Source organism: Castanea sativa, chromosome 6 (assembly GCF_040712315.1).
Source record: "Castanea sativa cultivar Marrone di Chiusa Pesio chromosome 6, ASM4071231v1".
NCBI classification, from domain to species: Eukaryota; Viridiplantae; Streptophyta; class Magnoliopsida; order Fagales; family Fagaceae; genus Castanea; species Castanea sativa.
The window spans coordinates 20,151,524-20,174,311 of NC_134018.1; the positions used below are offsets into that span (position 1 = coordinate 20,151,524).

A 22,788-nucleotide genomic window follows, 5' to 3' on the forward strand; every position below is an offset into this window, starting at 1 on the left:
TCAACTTTAACTCGTACTTAGCAACCAGTTCCAAAGGTAATGTTACAAAATATTTTCTAAGGTCCATTCTTTGTGATAAATATGATAAAGTAGATACAAAAGGGGAAGTATAGAATAGGAATATTGAGAACACGAAGGTTATGTAGTTTAGTCTTGTCAGCCTATGTCCACGGAAGAATTCCTTAAGGGCTACATCTTTATTGTATAAGAGTATAGTACAATAACCTGTTTTACAATAAACCCTAACATGAACCCTAAACTACTAGTACAAGTAGGAGTAGGCTTGGGCCTATTACATTGGGCTAGTATGTCTAATATATCTCTAACTCCCTCCCTCAAACTCAAGGTGGAAGCTCTATATAAGCTTGAGGTTGGATAAGCATGAAAAGATCCCTTGGAGATACCTTGAAGAATGTCTTTGAAGAAACCACAATGAAGAATGTGTCAATTGACCAATTTTGGAGCTTCAAATGAAGAAACGGAGTTCAAATCGGAATCTATGCAAAAAACTCAGTAAGATAAACCCATTCGGAAATTTTGATTTTTGGTCAAAGGTCAACGCAAAGTCAAAGTCAACGAAGGTCAAAATCAAAAAATCCACGGTCAACAGTCTACATGGTCTGGTTCGATTCTAGGTTTTTCGGTTCAGGGTCACAGATCGAGCTGTAGAGCCGTTAGCGTCATCCTAGTGATGTGTCGTTGATGTGGACTAGGTTTAAGGTGGCTAGGGCTTGTGTGGCCCTGATGTGGCTAGATGACTTCATCAAATGATGTCAGTCCTAATGTCAGAAATTTCTCCGGTGCGTGTATGGCGCATGATCGTGACTACTAGCGCGTGGAGGCGAGGCCAAAAATCTATCGGTGTGTGCTTTAATGGATGATTGTCGGTTTTCCTCCACATGCAAATCGGTAGACATCAAGGCCAACAGAGTGGCGTGTGTGACCGTAAGGTGATCTAGGCAAGAGGAATCTAAAGCAACACGTGTGATTTATGGCAAAAACTATAGTAATGCGTGGCGGCATGAGTGGAGGTAATAGGTCACTAGATTTCTGGGTTTTGCTCACGGGAGGCCAAGGAGCACATCTGTGTGGTTGATTTCATCAAGCGTAGGCTTGATTTGCACAGATCTAAAAGGGGAGGCATAACATGCTTGAGAGATTAGAGACATGGCAGCGAGACAGCAACGGTGGTTACGTGGGAGATGTGTGAAGCCGTGGAGTCTAGATCTATGGGCAAGTAGTGGCACTATGGTGGATCTGTGTTGCTTGTATAGGAATCTTATTTGTTGTGTAGAGATATTTGCTTAATGCCAAGAATGAAGTTTGGCTTTGATAGCATGTTAAATATATTACTAGCAACGTGATGTGTTATACTATGTTGTATATACTAAAGTGGATACGGAAGGAGAAACATAGAATATGAACATAGAAAACATGAAGGTTATGTGGTTCACCATAGTGCCACTACTTGCCCACAGATCTAGACTCCACAACTTCACATAGCTCCATGGAACCACCATTGTTGTCTCACCGCCATGTTTCTGATCTCTCAACCATACAAACATGCTCCTCAGCTTCCAGTGAGCAAAACCCAAAAATCTAGTGACCTATCACCTCCACACGCATTGCCACTTGCTACCATAGTTTCTGCTATAAATCACACACGCCGCTTTAGATTCCTCCTGCTCAAATCGCCTTATGGTCACATGCACTGCCCTGGATGTCTGCCGATCTACATGTGGAAGAAAACTGGCAGTCATCCGCTAAAGCATGCACCTCCACACGCCGATAGATTTTTGGCCTTGCCTCCACGCACTGATAGTCATGATCACGTGCCATACATGTGTTGAAAAACTTTCTAACATCAGGACTGACGTCATTCGATGACTTCATCTAGCCAAGTCAACGCCACACAAGCCCTAGCCATGTTAGCGGATTTGTAGCCTGATCTTGACTTGACTTGGAAAACCCAGAACCAACCCTGACTGTGTAGATCATTGACTGACTGTTGACCGCTTATTGTGGATCCATTGACTTTGACTTTTGCGTGAACCTTTGACCAAAAGTTAAAATTTCTAAAAGTGCCTATCTTAATTTTTCACATAGATTCCGATTTTCGACTTCGATTCTTCATTTGAAACTCCAAAATTGGTCAATTGGCACATTCTTCATTGTGGTTTCTTTAAAAGCATTTTTCAAGGCATCTTTAAAAGATCTTCTCATACTTATCCAATTTCAAACCTTCATTGAGCTTTTGCCTTAAGTTTGAGAGAGAGTGTTAGAGATATATTAGACATATTAGACCAATGTAATAGACTCAAGCCCACTCTTGCTTGTACTAGTAGTTTAGGGTTTAATCACCTATATATACTCATGTTAGGGTTCATTGTAACACAAATTATTGTATTATACTCTTATAAAATAAAGATGTAGCCCTTAATGCCCTGTTTGGGAGGAGTGAATGGAATAGAATGGAATGGAAATGAATAAAAAGAATATTTTTCCATTCCCTTGTTTGAGAGTTTTTATGGAGGGAATGAAAAGTTCATTTCCTTGTTTGGGAGCTTAAGTGGGAGGGAATGGAATGAGTAAAGGCAACACTCATTCCTTTCTATTCTCTTAAAATCTCAAATTTTCATTCCCCCCGAAATTAGGAGGAATTGGAGGGAATAGAATTAGATTTAATAATTTTTTTACTAAAACTCCCAAAATACTCTTATATATTTAAACCCTTTATTTTAAAATAGGGGTCTAATAGTAATATTGTCATAAAATGATTCGTTTCATTCCCTATATATTACTCCCAAACAAGATTATTTACATTTCATTCATTTTCATTCCCTTATTTTAAAATATCCAATCAAAGTTACTTAATTTCATTTCATTCCATTCCATTTCTTTCCCTTACTTAAATACATTCCATTCCATTCATTTCCATTATCTTATAATCATTCAATTTCATTCCCTTACATTCCTTTATGAACTCCCAAACGAAACCTAAGGGATTCCTCCATGGACGTAGACTAACAAAGCTGAACCACGTAACCCTCGTGTTTTTAGTGTTCTTATTCTATGCATCCCCTTCTACATCCACTCTAGCATATACAACACAGTATAATATATCACATTGCTAATAATATATTTAACACTTAGTATCAAATTAGAAGAAAGCGGGCTATCCAAACATTACATATAGTACAAAACTAAATTGCAAAAATAAGAGAAATTGTGATGCGCCAGTGCTTTGTTTACAGTTTCGTGTGGGAGAGAGAGCAAAAATTGGATCTGGGTACTAGGCTGGTAAACTTTGTTGAAGGCTAGTGGAAAATTTCAAATGGCATAGCATACCTCATTTCTTTAAACAGCTCCAATTAACATAATAGCAGTGGCAGTTCTCGAGAGAAATCCTAAACCCACATCCAAAATAAAAAAGTTGAAGGTAAAAAGACCTCCAATGAGCTTTACGAAGTATAGACCCAGCAAGTTTCTTATTGAGCTCTCTTAAATCGTCAAGCAAACTTGTAAGTTTTATTGGAAAATTGACGAGTTTATTATAATACAAATCAAAAGTTACCATGGTACAAATCATAAAAAGTTTTATTGGAAAAAATAAAACATAATTAACAACAAAATGCCTTATTATTTCCAAATGTATTGGCATTACACCACAACCATAGCCTGCTGCAACTGGACTCATAAGGATTTAAGTCAACTTGTGAATGGTTTTCATGTCAGCAGCCTCCTTCAGGGACCCTTTCTCAACATGGTCCCACCACTTGAAGAGAAAATTGTCCACGACCAGTCTGAACCAAGGGGACAGCTTCAAACCTTCTTCACCAGCATCAGCTTTCCTCAACAGCTCTTTCAATTGATCCCGGTTCACATATTTAACATCAGCTACTTCATCAGGGTTTGGATTGTTGTTAACATCTCGGACAATGAATAGTAGGTAATCAACTGCAAATGAAGAAGAAAACAAAATAGTCAAGATAACAGTATAAAAGCAAATACTTCCATGTACCCTAGTTTCCCATATGTAAGACAACCTGGCAAATTGGCAAGCAAGCTTAGCTAACAAGATTGGTCAACCTCATTCTTGTGTTTGAGTTTTTCCCTAACTACTTACTGCAAGTGGAACTTTGCATAAACATTTCCCAACACAGTTTTCCTTTTATGCTACTACAGTACTACCATGCACTAACGTTGCACCCCCTTCTCGCTTTTCTTTAATGGATTTTATTACATATCAAACAAGAAATTACAACACTACAGTCGCCACATCACCCCAAAAGATTCGAAGGGAGAATTTAAACTAGAACACCAGACAAGTACAGTATAGGAGTACTCAAGTTGGAATTATTACGTTCATGCTCCCCCCACTTGCCATCAGAAGGCGCCTTGTAAAGCATGCGACCCAGAGGGATGAATTGATCAACTGGCACATCTTCAGCAGGAATACCCAGCTCATCCAAGAGCTTTCTTTGTGCAGCATTCCTTACGCCTGGCACATGAAAGGGTTTCAAAACGACAGGATATAATAGGTTCTCAATGAATAAGAAAATGCATGCAAGGATGTACCGAGATGATCCTCGTCAATAAGCTCAGATTCACGGTATAGTGGATGGCTGCAGCAGGTGTTTGTCCAAACAAGAGGGAATGTCACCTTCGTTGCAGAACGTTGCTGTACAGGTAACAGGGTATGAATCATGTCACCATCCATAGTCTATCAAAAATTACAAAACACAATCTACATCCACAAATTTTCAATCAATGCCCAGACACAAGATCGTAACCATCATTTAGATGGTGTAACATAAGACATCCAATGACATATTTCACAATAAGCACATACAGAAATTATGAAGGTAAATGCATTAACACACAACAAAGTATAAGATCAATACCACCATGACTGACATAGTTATGGCCTCTCAATTATTTGTTTATGAAAGTTTGAACTAGATGACATGGCAGCCTACCAATTGAAAAGGTTTAAACTTCATCTCTTTTTCTTTTTTTTGGGTCTGAAAATTCTCAAGTATGAATCCACACTCCATTGTCTTTCTCCAACTATTGTCTTCACTTTTAGATCCTTTCTTTTTTTCTGTGCAGTACATTCTTAGATCACCATCTTTTTAACTTGGGAAAAGATGCACCACATAAGGCATGGAACAGTAACATAGCAAGGGTACACATATATGTTTCTTTCCTTTGTTCTAATCATTGAAAACTTCAGATGTGGTACCATCCTAAAGAGTTTTGTACTTTTTATGCAGATGTAACATGCTATGCTATCCTCCTTGTACTACATTGACAATTCACTATCCCTTTTTTTTCCCTGAGCATGTTAGATGGCTGGCTGACTCACAATTTGCAAGGTGCACATACATGTTTCTTGCCCTTGTTCTAATCATTGAAAACTTCAGATGTGGTTCCATCCTTGAAGAGTTCTGTACTTTTTACGCAGATGTAACATGCTATCCTCCTTGTACTACATTGACAATTCACCATCCCTTATTTTCCCTGAGTATGTTAGACGGCTGGCTGACTCACAATTTGCAAATGAAGGATACAACCACTGCACACATCTGTTATATGATCTGGTTTTTTTACCTCAACTATACACTTTAGATGTAACATGGTCTCATATTACCAACTATTATTATTTTTCTAACTATTATTTTTCTAATTTTCATGTTTTGTATAGAATTCCAGCCTAATAAGACTCCTACTCTCGTCATATCTGATGTTCCTCAAAGAATGAATTCATCTATGTTTTCTTTTATTGATAATTGAGGGTTGTTCTTGAGGACAAAAAGAAAGGAAAGTAAGAATATATTTTATAGTCTAAATTGTATGAGAAGATTTCTAAAAATATGAAGATTTTTCTTATTGGTAAGAATATGAAGATAACAAATAGAAAATCAAACATTAGATATAATAGTTTCTGAAGCTGTGTTAGGTTCCAACAATTGTACCCATAGCATGCAAACCTGTTTCCATTCCAATCACCTGATCTAAACTACATACCTGAAGAAGCAACTCATATTTGGAGTTGAACAGAAATACGCTGAAAGCTCTATGTAACATATTTCCAGATTCAATTTTTTCCCACAAATGGCCTGATGATTACGGAAGACAGAAATCAATAAAGAAACCAGACTTAATAGTTCAAACAAGAAAAAACACATCAGTTATCAATTATACAGGATTTGAGTAATAGTACGTAACAGAGTGAAGTTTATGGTGAAAGCATTAAAAAAGTGTGGGCTTGGGAGGGAAAGAGATCGAGCAAACATGTTAAAAGTCCATTTAGTGCCCCACAAAAGCCATGGAAAATAAAAGAATATTCATAATGTGACAATATTTATTTTCTGCTTCCTCTCTTTTCATAATTTCACAGCATTCTATCACTTTTTTTGATAAGTAATAAGATCATAAAAATCCAAAAATAACGAGTCACCCATGTATAAAGGAAATATACTGGGGCAAACAATCAGTTACAAAAATTGCATAAATCTAATAAATCAACAATAGAAAATAAAGAATTGTTCCTCTTGCTGACAGTCAATCCAATAAGGTTCTAAAAAAGAACAACTTAAGGTCAAGCATAGAACTTTTGGTGTCTTTGAAACTCTCTATTTCCTTCCCTGCAAATACACCACATCAAGCAATGAGGGATAACTGATAACCATCTAAATATGACCATTCTGATGATGTGCAAATCTACCTTGCCAGCAAGCTAAAAGCTCAACAACAGATTTTGGCATCACCCAATAAACTCCATACAAACCCAAAATCGAGGACCACAAACCCAAAATCAAAGACCATAAATCTTAAGCAATAGGGCAATGTAGCAAAAGGTGATCAAACAATTTGCCATTGCATTTGCACATATAGCATAAATCTGTAATCCTTACCTTTCTCTTCCTTAAGTTGTTTCAAAATTTTACCCAAAGCTGTAGTCCATACAAAGAAGGCTACTCTTGGAGGGGCCTTTGATCTCCATATGATTTTCTAAGGGAAAGAATGCTCACTGGTGATTGCGGGCAACCAAAAGATGGTAATAATAACCAACCTTAAAGCCCATTTTCTAATCTGGTTTTCAGCACATCTTATCATCCCCAATCCCCCTAATTACCAAACCATAAATGGTATCCATGAAGGTCATCGAGGACTCCAATTCCCAATCTTGTATGGCCAGTACAAAGTGCAGATCCCAGTAAAACATTCTATCTCTATAATACTAGTTAAGTTCAATGCTGCGAATTTTTTTAAAAGAAAATTCACAATATCATAATATTCATTTTTTGTTTCTTTTTACATAATCACAACATTTTGTGCCTTTGCTGCTAATTAAGGTCAATGATGTTTAATATGATAAGGTAACTTAAACCAAAATTATATTGTATGTCAGCAATGTATCTACAAGATCTTAGTGTTAAGTGATTTGCCCTTTCAAACTAAGGGTCTATTTTTAAAATAACCATAAAATCATCATTCAGGACATTAATAGTATAGTTTTGACCACTATAAGTACTTTGTGTTGAGTATACAAGTTTGAGTGAAGTCCTACATGAAATGATAATGAAAAGAGTGGGTGATTAATATAACATAATTGGGTCCAAACTCATACGCTTTAAGCCTTTTTGAGTCAAGTGGTGCCCTATATGTTATATTAACTACTGAATTGGATTCTCCCCAAGGTGTCATCTCCCCAACAAGTGGTATCAAATACCATTGTGGTGTGAGGATGGTCCCTTTCATAGCTAGAGTGGGGATGAGATGCGTGTAGTTAGAGCCCTCACAAGTATAAATCATAAAGGCAAGCCCATAAAGGCTCACTCATAAGGGGGAGATTGTTGAGTATACATGTGTGAGTGAAGTCCAACATTGAATAACAATGAGAAAGGTGGGTGGTTAATATAGCAAAGTTGAGCCAAAATTCATGGGCTTAAGCTTTTGGGTTAAGTGGTGTCCCTACGTGCTATATTAACCACTCAACCTTCTTATTATTATTTAATGTGAGACTTCACTCACATGTGTATACCCAACACTTTGAGCACAACAACAACCTAGCCTTACTCCCAAAGTTTTGGGTCGGCTAACTTGGCTATGGATTCTCAACAAACTAACTAGGACCAGCTACATGTCTTTATTCCACCATTTCTATTCTATTCAAAGTCATATTTGTTGTTATCTTCTTAATTGATGCACAAATCTGTTTTATATTAATATAGTAATATCCCATTTAAAAGCCAAAAGTATACTGGTTTGTAAAACACCTACTGAGTTATCCAATACAAACAAAGCAAACATTTCACTAACTCAATCAAAAATAATAATAAAAAAATTCAAAAAATGCCGCAGATTTGTTTTCTTGAACTTTCATCCACACCTTGTAAAAACATACTGTCCTTAGAAAAAAAATTATTTAATTCATAAATAAGCAGACAGCATTCAGAGCATCTTATTTAACCTCCAGTCAAGGTGATGCATTGGTTTGGACTTGTTGAAACATAATACTTTTAACAGAAAGAGCCTTTGTAATTTAATGAAAAAGTTCATGCCTTTGAATCATTGGAAGAGTCTTCTAAGCAGTATTATCAAAAATTGAGGGAAAAAAATTAAGATAAAATAAACTAACACCCCCCCCCCCCAAAAAAAAAAAAAGGAAAGAAACCAAAAAGAGAAAACTGTAATGAAAGGGATAGAAGTTTCCACAATGAAAATTGTACTTACAATTGTATTTGGATTCATGACCAACGACACGGTCGCTCTCATCCACCAAAATGCATCTGCAGAAAGTTGGATATGAAGACACCATTAGCTGAGCACGAACAAGAAATTGATGAATGATGAAATATAACATGAAGCTTGGAAAACTTCAAGAGGCACCAATAATTTCTGTTTCTTAATATCACATCTGAAAATAAATTATATACTCATCTTAATGCTGAATTATTAACATAAATCAACTTTAGATTAGCAAATAGCACCAGGAAGGACTTGTACATTCAAAAGATATTCTTACCAAAAATTATTGGTATTTAGATACAACAATAAAATCAGGGTCACATGAATCGGAGTTTTCTAATGCAACATTCTCAAAAAACACAAAGAAACTAAACAAGCAGGGTTATACTGATACATAAAGCACAGTTGACCATGCTTTCCTTCTGCATCGTGAAGCATAATGCACTCCAATATATATTTTGATAACAATTTATGACCAAATTGATACATTTAGATATACCAACCAACCAGACTAAAATTTGTGTGATAGTTATCAAAATCAGTTTTCCAAATAAAAGGCAATATATATTTAAGACACCTTCATAATCTAATCCTCCAGCCACATTATAATACATCACCACTCCCTCAAAAAGAAAGAAAGATATTGATTATTGAAGTCAACACCACTGTATTTGCTTCACCACCATAATCTAAACCTCCATCTACACTCTAATACATCACCACTCCATCAAAGGGAAAGATGATATTGAAGCCAACAACACCATATTCACTTCACCACTGCCATATGGCACTATCACTATGAAAATTTCCACCCAAGCTACCTTTTTTCTTGACAGCCTATCTGCTTGCTTTCTAAACTTTAATCATTTGACATACCCTTGATATGGGTTGTGTACTACACCTCCCTCTCACATAAAGGTGAATCCCATGTGCAGGATCCAGAGACGGGTCTACTTTTATGTGAGAGGGAGGTCTCATACCCTTGGTGCACCAAATAATATCACCCCATTGTGGTCACACAGATTAAGGTAGTGTTTGGATCCGCGTTCACGTCTGCGTTTCTTACCTTTGCGCGTTTTCAACTTTTTTTTTTTTTCAGCTGCAATTGTTGACCAATTCTCCTGTGAACAGTGCACCCGTGCACTGTTTATGGACCCACAAACTTCACTTTTCAGCAACTTTTTCATTAAAAATGGGTCCCACGGCACTATTTACACATTTAAAAATTATTCTGCTACAGCGTTTTCAATTTTCAGCAATAAGTTCTATCCAAATGGACCCTAAGAAAATCAAACTAAAGAAAGCAATTCTGAATATTGCCAATACTGGCTGGCTTCTGTTCAAGAAATTATTCAGTACCGCCGTTGTACTACACCTTCCTTGGACATAAATGTGGGCCCCATGTGCAGGATCCATATATGGGTTACACTTCTATGTGAGAAACGTATAGTACACCAGGTACACTAAATAATTTCACTCTATTCAGCTAGTGACATAAACAGAGTTAGTTTACAGCTTAATTTTGAGGATCCCATCATAAATGCTAATCCAAGCCCATAAAGATTTTCGGCCAACAATTTTGGCCAGCCTGTACATGACAAGAGTATACACATGGCTCACCAACTTTATGAATTTCCCAAAACAACACTAAAAAAATTGATAATTATTAATCACATTAATTTGAAAATAAAAAATTCTTTTGGGTGATCCAAAAATTGGTAAAAAAAAAAAAAAAGATTTCCGCCGAGATACGCATTATTCTATTTTAATTGAAACAGTATAGGACCAGAAATACGCAGCTGCAGATCTCATGAATAATGACTAATAATTATTATCATCCCAAAATGCTCTCAGCCAGGCATCAACTAGAGAACCTCAACAAATGTTTCAATCAGTTTCTTGTAGTAATTTTTTTATACCCATAGTGAACTCAATTACAATTAAATGATTAATAAGACTCTAGAGAAGGGGCTTAGTCAATTTCCCAACATTCCCTTTTCCCAAGCAAACACAGAATTTAATAAAAATAATAAAGCCTAATACTTCATTTACTTAAGGAGCATAAAGGAAAAAAAATGAAAATCAAACCTTTGATCCCATGTTTTATTGCCAAGATGGATCCAGAAAAGTGAAGAGAAATTTAAAATCAATTAGACAAATCGAACAGCCACAGTAGGTAGAAATTCTTTTAAATCTTTTTGTGGCAAACAATGAAAATTTTACAATTTTAAAATGTCAAATTATTCGCAAGGCACTAAAATTTGAGACTAATTGTTTATTTCACACAAACAAATACTCTGTCCAAGTAATAATCCATATGCACATGCACACGCACACATAGAAACACATGCTTTCATTTTCATTGGAAAGTCAACCACCCTAAAATCTTTATGTAAATGTATATGTATTAATGTATGCTTGTATGTATGAATACGTGTGGACAGGTATACAAAGAGAAACAAATAAGAAGTCTGTATGATAGTCAAGAAAATGAATAAATCTCTTTTGTTCAGCTGAACTAACATTCATCATCTGCTTCCAATACCCAAGAATTCACTTTTCCATTTCTTTTCATTGTTCTCCGGAACCAAACAAAGCACAACTAGATCAGCACAAAAGAAATTCATTCTTTCGAAAACCAAATAAACCCCAGCAATTCATTTTTTCATTCTATTTCCCCAGCAAACAAACAGAACACAAGAAACTCAACAAAACCAAAACTTTAGCTAAAAAAGAAGAAACCCATTTAGTATACAAAGAGAAACATTAAATGAAATGATATTTCAATCATGTGTAGACAGAAAACAGAATTTCAATGGAAAATGACACAAGAATTAGCTCCAAACAACTACACATCAAATCAAATCAAATAAAAACTCTGTATGATAGTCAAGAAAATGAATAAATCTCTCTTATTCAGCTGAACCAACATTCATCATCTGTTTCCAATGCCCAAGAATTCATTTTTTCCATTTCTTTTCATTGTTCTCCGGAACCAAAACAAAGCACAACTAGATCAGCACCAAAGAAATTCATTCTTTCGAAAACCAAATAAACCCCAGCAATTAATTTTCTTTCTAATCATTCTATTTCCCCAGCAAACAAACAGAACACAAGAAACTCAACAAAACCAAAACTTTAGCTAAAAAAGAAGAAACCCATTTTCCTTCACTGATTCCTGCATTGACCCAGCAACCAAACAGAGCAAAATCAACAGTAACAAATGAAGAAAAATGAGAGATAGTAAATAAAGCAAAAGAGGATGGGCAGAATGGGAAGAAGCAGGAAAAAAAGAATTACTCGTCTTCAAACATGAGGCGTCGCTGGACGGCGTCCATGCCGGCGTCAGGAGCGTCTCCCATGGCGACTTGAAAAGACGAGAATACCCTCGCGGTGAGACGAGAGACTTTGGGGAGACGAAGGGCAAAAGAGGAAGAAGAAGAGAAAAGACGATGTCGATAGCTTACAAAAGAAGTGGGTTGTTGTTGTTGTTGTATTAATATTGGAAAGGAGAGTCTGGCAGCAGCAGCGGTAGTCGTAGCACTAGTACGCATGGAGTTTGAGAGTCTTTGAGATGCCTTGTCCTTGGGGTTTCCGCCTTTGTTGAAATGAAATCAATTTATTTATTCAACTTGTCGTACCTACCACACTTTTGCAAAAATAAGAAAGTAATTTATGACAGTTTTTCAATTTTTTATAAAAAATTTTCAAAATAAATAATTAATGTATTTTTTTTCCTGCATAGTGATTAATGTGAACTGTAAGCACATATTAACTAAATTCAATTTAATATAATAAGTTATTATTAGTTCTTATCTAGACTGTACTATTAAAAGCATATCCCCACTAATAAGATTTTCAAAAAAATTTACAACTTAAAATTTATTGTAAAAATATTTTAAAAATATAAGCATCACATTTCTAATCCAAGTCACCATTTTAGCTCAATAAAAGAAGCTAATCAAAAAGGGCCCAGTAAAAGACAAAACTATACCAACCAGAATTATTGTAGAAAAGTTATAAAAGACAAAACTAAACCAAATCAAAGTTACTGTAGAAAAGCCGGTTCACATGTGATGCACGTGAAGGTTTGCAGAAATATATAATATATACTAAAAAAACTGTAAATGTCATTAAATATTTAATAATTCTATGTATATGCTAAGCACGTTACAATTGAATAATGACAAAATTGAGGAACAAAATTCAAAATGATCCATTAAAAAAACAAAATCAACATTAGAATGTTTAGAATAACAAAGTTTTGCAGTAATAGATATACTTAATTTTCAACACATTTGCTCCAAAAAATATAGTAAGCAAAATTACTTAAGGTGAAAATCACTAATAATGATGATATACCTTAAAGAATCATTAAAAATATGAAAGAAAAATGATAAATTTGACCTAATATACATCTTTAAGAACTACAAAGTATTTTTTATTTCTGAACACACTTAAAATCTAACCGATTTTCAATATATGGGGAAAAAAAACAATGTTTCAATAAAGCTGAAAGTTTTAATACCATACATAATAATAAATTTGTATAAAAAATTAATTATTATTAATTCATTTATATATTATATATTTATTTGCTGAATATTAAAATTATTGTTGATTTATTATATTCTAATAACATTTATTTTTATGATAAGTATGTCATGTAAGGAAAAAAAAAATTCTCTATTAATAAGGTAAAGTCAGAAACCCATTAAATAACACACCCACCCCACTGCCACCTACCCCCACTTCATCATCTTGTTATGTTCGCCGGTCAAGGGTTTTTTCTTACTTACAAGTTTTAAATAAAAATTTCTTTCTTCTTTAGCTTCTCACTCAAAAAGTCAAAACCTTTAGAGCTACATATACTCTTTTTTTCTTTTGTTAAAATCTTTCACTCTATGCAGCTGATTCAAGATGAAAGAAAAGCTGAAGACATCGAATTCTTTACCCCTCTCTTCCCTCTGCAAACATGTGACCGCTGATGTGTAATTAGACATCAAAGAATGTCATTCTTTGATCTTATCTCTCTCTCACTCTCTTGCATAAACGTGGGTATCATTATTTTTAGTTTGATTTTTGGTTCTACAGCCTGAAATTTTTCAAAATCACAATTTTGGGTTACCGATAAAAAATTTCAACAGATGCGGTGCATTGATTTGGGTGGAGGGGAGGTGATGAACGTTTGAGAAGATTGCAATTGTATGCGTTCAAAATTGAGGCTTTGGCTGATTATGGTGAGAGTTAGAGACTTGGGGTGAGGTTTACAATGAAACCACATACTGCAAATGGATTTGTCGCCATAATCAGGCTCTGAAGGTTTGATATAATAAAGGGTAAAATGCAAAATTAAAATTTTTATATTTCATTTTAGTCTTCTAATTTTGTTTTGGTTCGTCGTTTAATTTTCAAGATTATTCAATTAAAGTTTTTTCATTAATTTTTATTATATTATGATTAATTTTTCAATTTTATAAATTTTTCTACAAATTTTTTTAATTAAAAAAATTCAATTGATGATTGAAAATATTTTTCAGCTATTTTTTTTAAAATATTTTAATAAAAGTTAATGAAAATGCTTTAATTGAATAAATTTGAAACTTAGAGCACTGAAATTGACAAAAGTAAAGTTAGAGGATTGAAATAAAATATGAAAAAACTTAGAAGGTTAATTTTGCATTTTAGCCTATAATAAAAGTATAAAACTATCGGGTTCTTTTTTTTAATTAAACTTAAATAAATAAATAAATACATTAGTGACGTGGAAATTTATAAAAGAATGTAAAACTGACCCTCTAACTTAATTACTAGTCAAACGTTTTTAATATATATGTGTGTGTGAGGGGGGTCTTTTTTGTAAATGTTGAGCTGGGCCACCTCTTGCTGCACTTGGCCCTAAAGTTTTCTGGATCAGGGGGTTAAAATCGGTCCAATAGCAACCCTCATTGGTCCAGCTTGTGCGCAAACGATGCCCCTGTTTACCAAGATTGTTTATTACTTGCCCATGGTAGGCATAGCTGTTATAATAGTTATGGCAGATAGATATAATAAAAACAATAATAGAAATTCTTTCGTTATCCAGACAAAGGCAAATAATGGATTTTGATAATGAATACTCGTTTTATAGAAAAAACAACAAAGGATAAGTATTGAATGAATAGCAATAAGCTTAATAAAAGAAAAAATGTCAGTCTGTTGTATCAAGTTACGTTGCTGGGTTTAAGTTAAGAAGGGGAACCATCTCTTCAACGCGACTAATCTCTCTGAAGGAGAAATTAACTGCTTTGAAGGGGCGGGCCTGAATGACTTGTACTTAAAGAGGTCTTTTTGCCGTTATCAGAGAACATGGGTCGGAGAGGGAAAGGGGGATCAACCTATTTGGTGCATGTCTGCCACTCTGTTCTCTCTGTTTTTACTTTTCTTTCTATTCTCTCGCATTCTTTCCTTTCTTTTTCTTTGTTTTTATCTTTCGATATTTTTTCTTAGTTCTGGTGATTCTCTCCCCCGAGGTCGCTCTGCCCCCGCTGTGCACAGCAAGGGCTCCTTATATAATGCCAGACACAGCTGGGTTTTACCATTTTAGCCCTTAACCGTTTTTGTCTGGTGTGGGTGTCCTTGCCGACCATTACTGATTAGTCAATCGCCCAACCAGTGCCACTCACCTGTGCTAGCTGCACCACTCCACCTCACCAGACAAAAAAAACTATTTTGTTTATTTGCTTGTCGTGGCATTCTTACCTTCCACGGTGTAAATACTCTTTTCCTCTTTGTCCCTCATAGCATACACCTAGTGGTTCCAACTCAGCTTTGCTTCTTTTGGGTGGTATGTCATCCCAGTAGGACACTGCCTCCAAAAGAACCTAAGTAGGAAACACGAAAATAGGTTTTCCCCCTCCCTACCGCCAGACCATGTCCTCTTACCTCTGACCCATGACCCACCACTTCCTGTATTGGCTGGGTACAGGCTGGTGGTGTCTGGGCCTTGCGCGTGCCTCACTTCTATGCACGTCTAAAATCTGTCTGCTGCTCATGCACTTGTCGTGGTCTGAAGGTTTGTCTGTCTGTTCTTCCACTTGTTTTTGACTTCTTACGGCATAGGTTGCTTTATTGATTTCTGATCCTTTATGGCTTGTTGGGCTTTGCTTGATTGTGGGCTTCCCTTCCTTCGTGCCTTCCTCTGTGTTCTATTGCTAGCCTTACTATTACTTCTTGCCGCCTTATTCGGTCATGCCTGCTGTGATGTTTACTTAACCTGGAACTGTTGGGCCTCTTTAGGCTTGCTGTTCATCCCTTTTCTGATGGCCCAATAGACTCATTGGGCCTTTTACTACATTACTTGCAAGCTCTTACATCCCGCTCACTTCCTTTGGGTCTCCTTGGCTCATTTACTTTCTTGGGGCATCCTTGGCCCTTTCCAATTCTGTGCTTCTCATGGGCTTTTACTAACTCCTTGGGCTTCATTGGCTCAAGTACTTCATACTTCATCTTTCGGGCTTATGGATTCTCCATTGTCCCTTACTCTCTTTACTTACATTGCGTTGGGCCTACTGTGGCAACTGTGGCCCATTTTCACTTTTCTTCATCCATACTGCCCATAAGTTTGCTATTTCTTTCTTTCCGGGCCTTCATAGGCCCATTTACTTCTTCAAGATCCATATGTTTGCTTTATGGACCTATGATCTATTATTCCTGCCACTTGGGCTTAATGGTATTTTCATCCCACTTTCTTCTGCCCACGTTGTTGGGCTTCCTCCTCCTGCTAGGCTTCTAAAAAATAAGCATCTACAATATAATGTTCAAAATTGAGGCTTTGGTTGATTATGGTGAACGTTATAGATTTGGGGTGGGGTTTACAATGAAACCACATACTGCAAATGGATTTGTAGCCACAAATGGTTTTGAAGGTTAGATATAATAAAACTATCAGGTTCTTTTTATATATATATAATTAAACTTAAATAAATAAATATGAGTGACATGGAAATTTGGGGAGAATGTAAAGCTTACGTGTCGCAACCAAAGAAAGTCAACTCCTGGTCAAATGTCTTTGATTTTATAGTATATATAGATGAGAGCATGTGTCAAAGTTTCTAAAAAATATAGCTTTTAACAACTCAAAAAGAATTTTATCTATTATAATAATTTATTTTACAATACACCCAACATCAAAGGTTCTATTTTTTTACCATTTCATCTAAAATAATATAAATAACTCATGAAATTTTTTTTTATTTTTATTTTAAAAACACCACAAAAACCTATAGATGGCCACCTCCACCATCACTCCACCAGCCACAACCACCAAGGCAACCACACCCATTGTAGAAGAAAAAACCAAAACAAAACTACAACCCATCACCACTGGCCACAACCACCTCCACCACCAACCACAACCACATCCCAATATCACCACAACCCACCACCACCACCACAGCCACCAAATCCATGAAACCTACAACTGCAATCAACCACAACCACCACCATAGCCACCTATCCACAAAACCCATACCCAAAATCAACCACTACCACCACTGCCACCAAGCCCAAGCAAAAGAGCTCAAATTGAAGGAAGAATTTTCAGCTAATAACAAGGAATCATCAAAGAACTTCTCAATAGCAACAAAAACCTGTTAATCATTTTTTATTTGTCCTTGCTTCCAGACATAGCCTTCACCAAATGTTGTGTTGAATTTGTGTGGAGATGATGCTTAAATCAGTGTTTGTTCCCTGAGGAGGCTAGGGCTATTGACAGAGGAAGAGTCTCTTGGCCACAATCACACTCATCAACGACAATCACAATCACCATCGCCGCCGTCTTTGGGGGACTCGTCCTTGTGACCTTGCTGAACCATGTCGCAACTCTGATAAGGTCCAAGATTAGAGTATCGGCTCAGCGCGACATGTTGTTGAGAGAGATTCTAAGAAAGGCGAAGTGAGACATGACAGAGGGAAGTGAGAGAGGACAAAGAATAGAGACATAGGGGAGAGAAAGAAAGAAAGAAATTAATAACAAAATTAGCAACTTGCTATAGTAGGTTGTCACTAGTAACAACTTACTGTAGCAAGTTGCTAAAAAATTTGAAGTTTAGCACCATTGATGTAGAGGGATTTTTGGTGATTTTGTTGCTCAAATAGCTTTTTAGCATTTATCACACCTTTGGTGTGAATGCTAGTAGACATTTGGTTATTTTGTTGTCAAAAATTTTTACTAAAATATTTTCAAGTATGTAGTGTGATATGTATAACTTTTCAAGCATAAACCACCAAAATCAGTGGCTCAATTGTTAGTGTCGGAGATCCAATGACGAACCTAGCTCAATTGGAGACCCATTTGCCAAATAGGATAAGAGTTACTGTGTTTTTGTAAAATGATTTTTACCAAGTTTTCAAAAGAAAAACATTTTACAAATGATTTTATGATTAATGGAAAACATTTCAACTTTGACCAAATTTTACGCTGAAACAAATTGAGTGTTACTATGAACACAACGGAAATGGAGTTGCCACCTAGTTATATGGTCTAGGAACCATGAATATAACGTCTTTTCAAAGAAGGACCTTTGATCTTACTACTAGAGTTTGGGTTCAGAGTTTAGGTACGCTTTTGGGAAGGTGTTAGGCACCTAAAATCGCCCAACCCTAAGGTTAACCTCCCATCATTGTGTTTTATATCTTAAGCTAATTAAAGAGACACTCTCAACACTTGTATTTATACTCACACACACACTAACATACATCTAAGCATACAATATGGCATTTTTATCCCAAAAGAGCATACTTATCTACCCTTACACAAAAGAGAGCCAAAGCACAAAAGAAGCCCTAACATCTATCTAACGTGTGAAAACCTATCATACATCTACAACAAGACAACAAGCATATCATCATAGCAAGGTAAATATATTACAGTATCCTAATCATACATTTAAGCATGTTCCATCATGTCATCAAGGTAAAACTCTAACACAATGCATGGACATTGTTAATGCATGGTTTATCCTTTCTTACCTCTTAGCAGCACAACACCTATGGCATCAATGCATGAACATGTGAATGAATGGCATTAAAACTAAGAAAACCCTAATCTAAACATGTGATAACAAACAAACATGCTGAAAGGTGAACAAACAATTGTGGGGCTTAAGACATGTGAAAAAGAGGCTACATAGAACAAATATGTAAATGCAGAAACAAAACAAACAAAAATTAGGGTTTCTGGGAACGGTATCACGCATGCTAGAACAGGTTTACATACGCATGAGTTCAGCTTGCTTGCGCAAGGTAGATCATGTGTACGCAGATCCTTAATTAACCAAAAAACTTAATTAACACATAAACAAAGTAGAAACCAAACAAAATAGAAAATGTAAATCTAGCTACCTAACATGCTTAAAAACATGAAGAAAACCTAAAACTAATCTAGACAAGCATATGTAAATATAAACTAAACAAATAAACAGATTAAAGAAAAGATTACAGGCAGAAAAGAAAAAGAAAATTTCAAAAGAATACCTTAAAGCAAAAGTTCCTAGGTTTAATTTTTGACCATTCCCCTCAATCAAATTTATCACAATTCAAAAAAATAGTGATTAGCAATCTTAAACTCAAAGGATTAGGGCTAGAAAATGCCCCAATCAAATAAAGACTAAGGGTGTTTTGTGAAAAACTCCCTTTTGATTCACTATATTCTAGTGAATCTTAGGTTTTTCTTGTGGAATTTCTATGTGTTTTGAAAATGTACCATGTAAGGCTTTTTATAATGGAAAAATGGGGTTTGGAACGGCTCCTAGATAATGTGGGATTCGTTCCAAACCTCGGCAATTTTTGCAGAAAACTTACATTTCTTATGTTTCTGAAACCCTAGCCGCGTACGCAAGAATGTGCCTACGTACACATGCTTTGGCTAGTGTATGCAAGCTGTGAACCACATGTGCAGGCCGAGGGCTACTTTGGTCATTTTATTTTCAAAAATAGATTTTTTGCTCATTTAAAAGGTTTTATTTTCCATTTTAACACTCCTCAAGTCAATTTAATATCTGATTGGGTTCTAAACTAGCCTTGGACTTTAGAGTTCGTGCATCATTGGGGAATGGGGGCCCGAGTTGTAAAGGGTACAAAATGCGGTGTTAATAGTTACGCTTCGTTTGTTTCGAAGTAAAATATTTGCAAATGTAAAATATTTTCTGTAAAATGTTTTAATTTACCATGTTTGTTGCCAACTTGAAAATACAGTAAAAATCATTTTTCAATACTTTTTACTGTAAAATGAAAAAAAAAAAAAATTGTACTTCCCAACCCACCAAATACAAGCACTGTTGCACAAACCACCACCACCACCACCACCCATCACTTAAAACTCCACATAGGGAAGAAAAGTCAACCACCAAAACACCACCAGCCACCAAATTGCCACCAACCATTCAAAAAAACAGCCACTAAAACACCACTAGCCACCAAACCACCACCAACCACCTAAAAAACAACCAACAATAACCAAAAATTCAGATTAGAGAGCCAAAAGACCTCCATGAACCCAGATCGGAAACCCAAAAAAAAAAAAAAAACCAAATTTGAAAATCTTACAATCCAGGGGAGGCAAGATTAGAGTTGCCACCAAAACCCAAGACCATTGCTTGTCAATCGAACCCCAAGGGACAGTGCGAGAGAGAAGAGAAGAGGGGTTTGTACAATGTAGGGAATATACTGAAATTCTTAGACCTGTGAGATGCAAAAATAGAGGAAAATATGCACTAAAGAAAAAATGATCACACAAGACAATATTTACGTGGTTTGGCAATTTTCCTACGTTCACGGAGTTGCAATGATTTCACTATTCACAGGAAAAAAATACAAGATGCGGCGGTACAATTTTCTTTCTCAAAACAACGCACCAAAATCTTAATCTCCAAAATAACAGTTTTTGTATCCTCTACTCCATGGACTAATTCTCTAAAAAAAATTTATTAAAAATCATAACACTTTTATATCAAGTCGGATTATAATCTGGATCAAACATAATTAGGCTCTACAAAACCCAACATACAAGGTAGCACTAATGATGGTCATTGGCATTAGTAGGTGGCATCAGTCGATGGGTGAGCATCAGTGCAAGCACCAATGATGGTGGTTGGCGTTGGTAGGTGGCATCTGTCATCGATGTGAGATGGGCGAGGGAGATGGGTTGTGCAAGATGGGCAAGGGAGATGAGAGGATTGTGGCCTTGTGAGTGAGACAGTTGAGATATGGACCTATAGCCACATTGAGGTTAGCTATAGTCGCGTTTTTTAAACTAAGCTTTAGGTCCACCTTAATATATATATATATATATATATATATATATATTTGGTTGGACCTATATCCACATTTACGAATGTGGCTATAGACTTAACCTATAGCTGCTTTTTTAAAATGCGAGTAAAACCACTTATAAACATGGCTATAGACTTAACCTACAGCCGGGTTTAAAAAATGCAACTATAGGTTAAGTCTATAGCCGCGTTTTTCGAAACGCGGCTATAGACATGGTAACATATTTTATAGTTGACCAAATTATATCCCCAAATAAACATGGTAAAATGTGTAAAATATTTTATTTCGAAACAAATGGAGCATTAATGGTGATGAATTTTTTCATAGTTGTTTTGTCATCCAAATCTTTAATTGATATCAAAATATTGTATTGATCCTAAAGACACTTTTTATTTGTAATGTTTTTTTTTATTATACAAAAATAGAAATTCTACTGTAGCCTAATCTAAGTGTATATGTGTATGAAGCCCTCTCTTGGAAACTTGAACCCTGACCCTTGCCCCCCACACCCCACAAGCATTTATTTGTATATTGTTCATATCATGTGCACACATTAATAAATGTGAAAGAATAATTATTGATCAAAATAGGATCGTAATAGACCAATAAATAAAGAAAATTAAGCATGAGTAGGGACAATTTGCAACAAGAAATGTGAAGTATAAGTTAGAAAATTTTGAATGAGATACACAAGATCCAATAAAAGATGAAACTCACTCCTACTACTGCCCTTGAAAATAAACAACCCATGCTTGGCCAAAATGGCCAAATATCACAATTTCACAATTTCAAATATTTAGCAATCTATCACAATTTCAAAACTCGAGTTTGACAAGTAACTTGAGTTTCATAAAAAAATTACCACGGTGGTACCCACTAACCTACATTGTTTCAATTAAAAAAGGCCACGTGGAACTTGTTGATACTATAATTTGTCTAACCTTGATTCACGCGTCAAAACAAATGCCAAAATCAAAAGAATCGAAAAAGGGGCAAATTTACAAGTTTTCAAGTCAAAAAGGTAAAAATAAATACACCATGATTGGATAGTGGATCAAAAGGTCACAACATTTAAAAACCCTTTTTATAGCCATTAAGGCCAAAGCCCTAACCGGGTATGGTAAAAAAAATTGACTTTTTGATTTGACTGTCAGATCGAGTTGAATTTTAACCATCTTGTGGGCATATTTTTCCCTTTGTAATGAAAGTTTACAGGCCAAATCAAAGTTAAAACAGATGAGATATTACTAAAATATCAAAAACCCTAATATATACTTCACTTATTTTACTAGGAAAAATAGACTGTTTTTTGGCCAACTTCGCGCAATAAATTGTACCGATTGGGCAAGAACTGGAGTGTTTCGGCTAAACCAACTTGAAGAATGAGGTCTTGACTACCTCTCATAAAAAGGGTTCAATGATATCTACCTCGAATTGGAAGATACAAATTTTTTAAGGAAAAATGTCACAGTATTTTTCGGCACTGCAGCATCATGAGAGGTAGTCTTGTTGCTTGGCAAATCCAATATGCTCAGTATTTTCCTTCATGAATTCCTGTTGCAAAATGAGAGTGGTCTTAGTAGACTAACAGAACAATTATGCTGTATCAAAGAAAAAGGGTATAATAGTTCTTACTTTTTTGGTAGCCTCTCAGTCTCAGGTGTTTGAAGACTCAGAAGTCAGAACCAAGCTTATATTGGGATTTTAGTCTTGATAGCT

The 22,788-nt window shown here is 35.6% G+C and overlaps 1 protein-coding gene across 1 annotated transcript; it reads right to left on the reverse strand.

Moving 5' to 3' along the window:
- Positions 1 to 3,506: 3,506 nt before the first annotated feature.
- LOC142641470 (isopentenyl-diphosphate Delta-isomerase I) lies at positions 3,507 to 12,400 on the reverse strand. The gene is made up of 6 exons (XM_075815911.1): positions 12,058 to 12,400; positions 8,743 to 8,798; positions 6,031 to 6,122; positions 4,579 to 4,681; positions 4,364 to 4,501; positions 3,507 to 3,957 (listed from the first exon to the last, which is right to left on the reverse strand). The coding sequence occupies exons 1-6, from the start codon at positions 12,309 to 12,311 to the stop codon at positions 3,704 to 3,706; spliced, it is 897 nt and encodes a 298-aa protein (XP_075672026.1). The 5' UTR covers positions 12,312 to 12,400; the 3' UTR covers positions 3,507 to 3,703.
- Positions 12,401 to 22,788: the final 10,388 nt, after the last annotated feature.

What these genes read in the sequence shown, in the direction of transcription:
- LOC142641470 (XM_075815911.1), bottom strand. Translation starts at nt 12,311, where the DNA reads ATGCGTACTAGTGCTACGACTACCGCTGCTGCTGCCAGACTCTCCTTT. An exon ending in CGCCTCATGTTTGAAGACGA is followed by an intron (nt 8,799 to 12,057) that starts GTAATTCTTTTT and finishes AACTTTCTGCAG; the next exon opens with ATGCATTTTGGTGGATGAGA. An exon ending in CAAGTGGGGGGAGCATGAAC is followed by an intron (nt 3,958 to 4,363) that starts GTAATAATTCCA and finishes CTTCATTTGCAG; the next exon opens with TTGATTACCTACTATTCATT.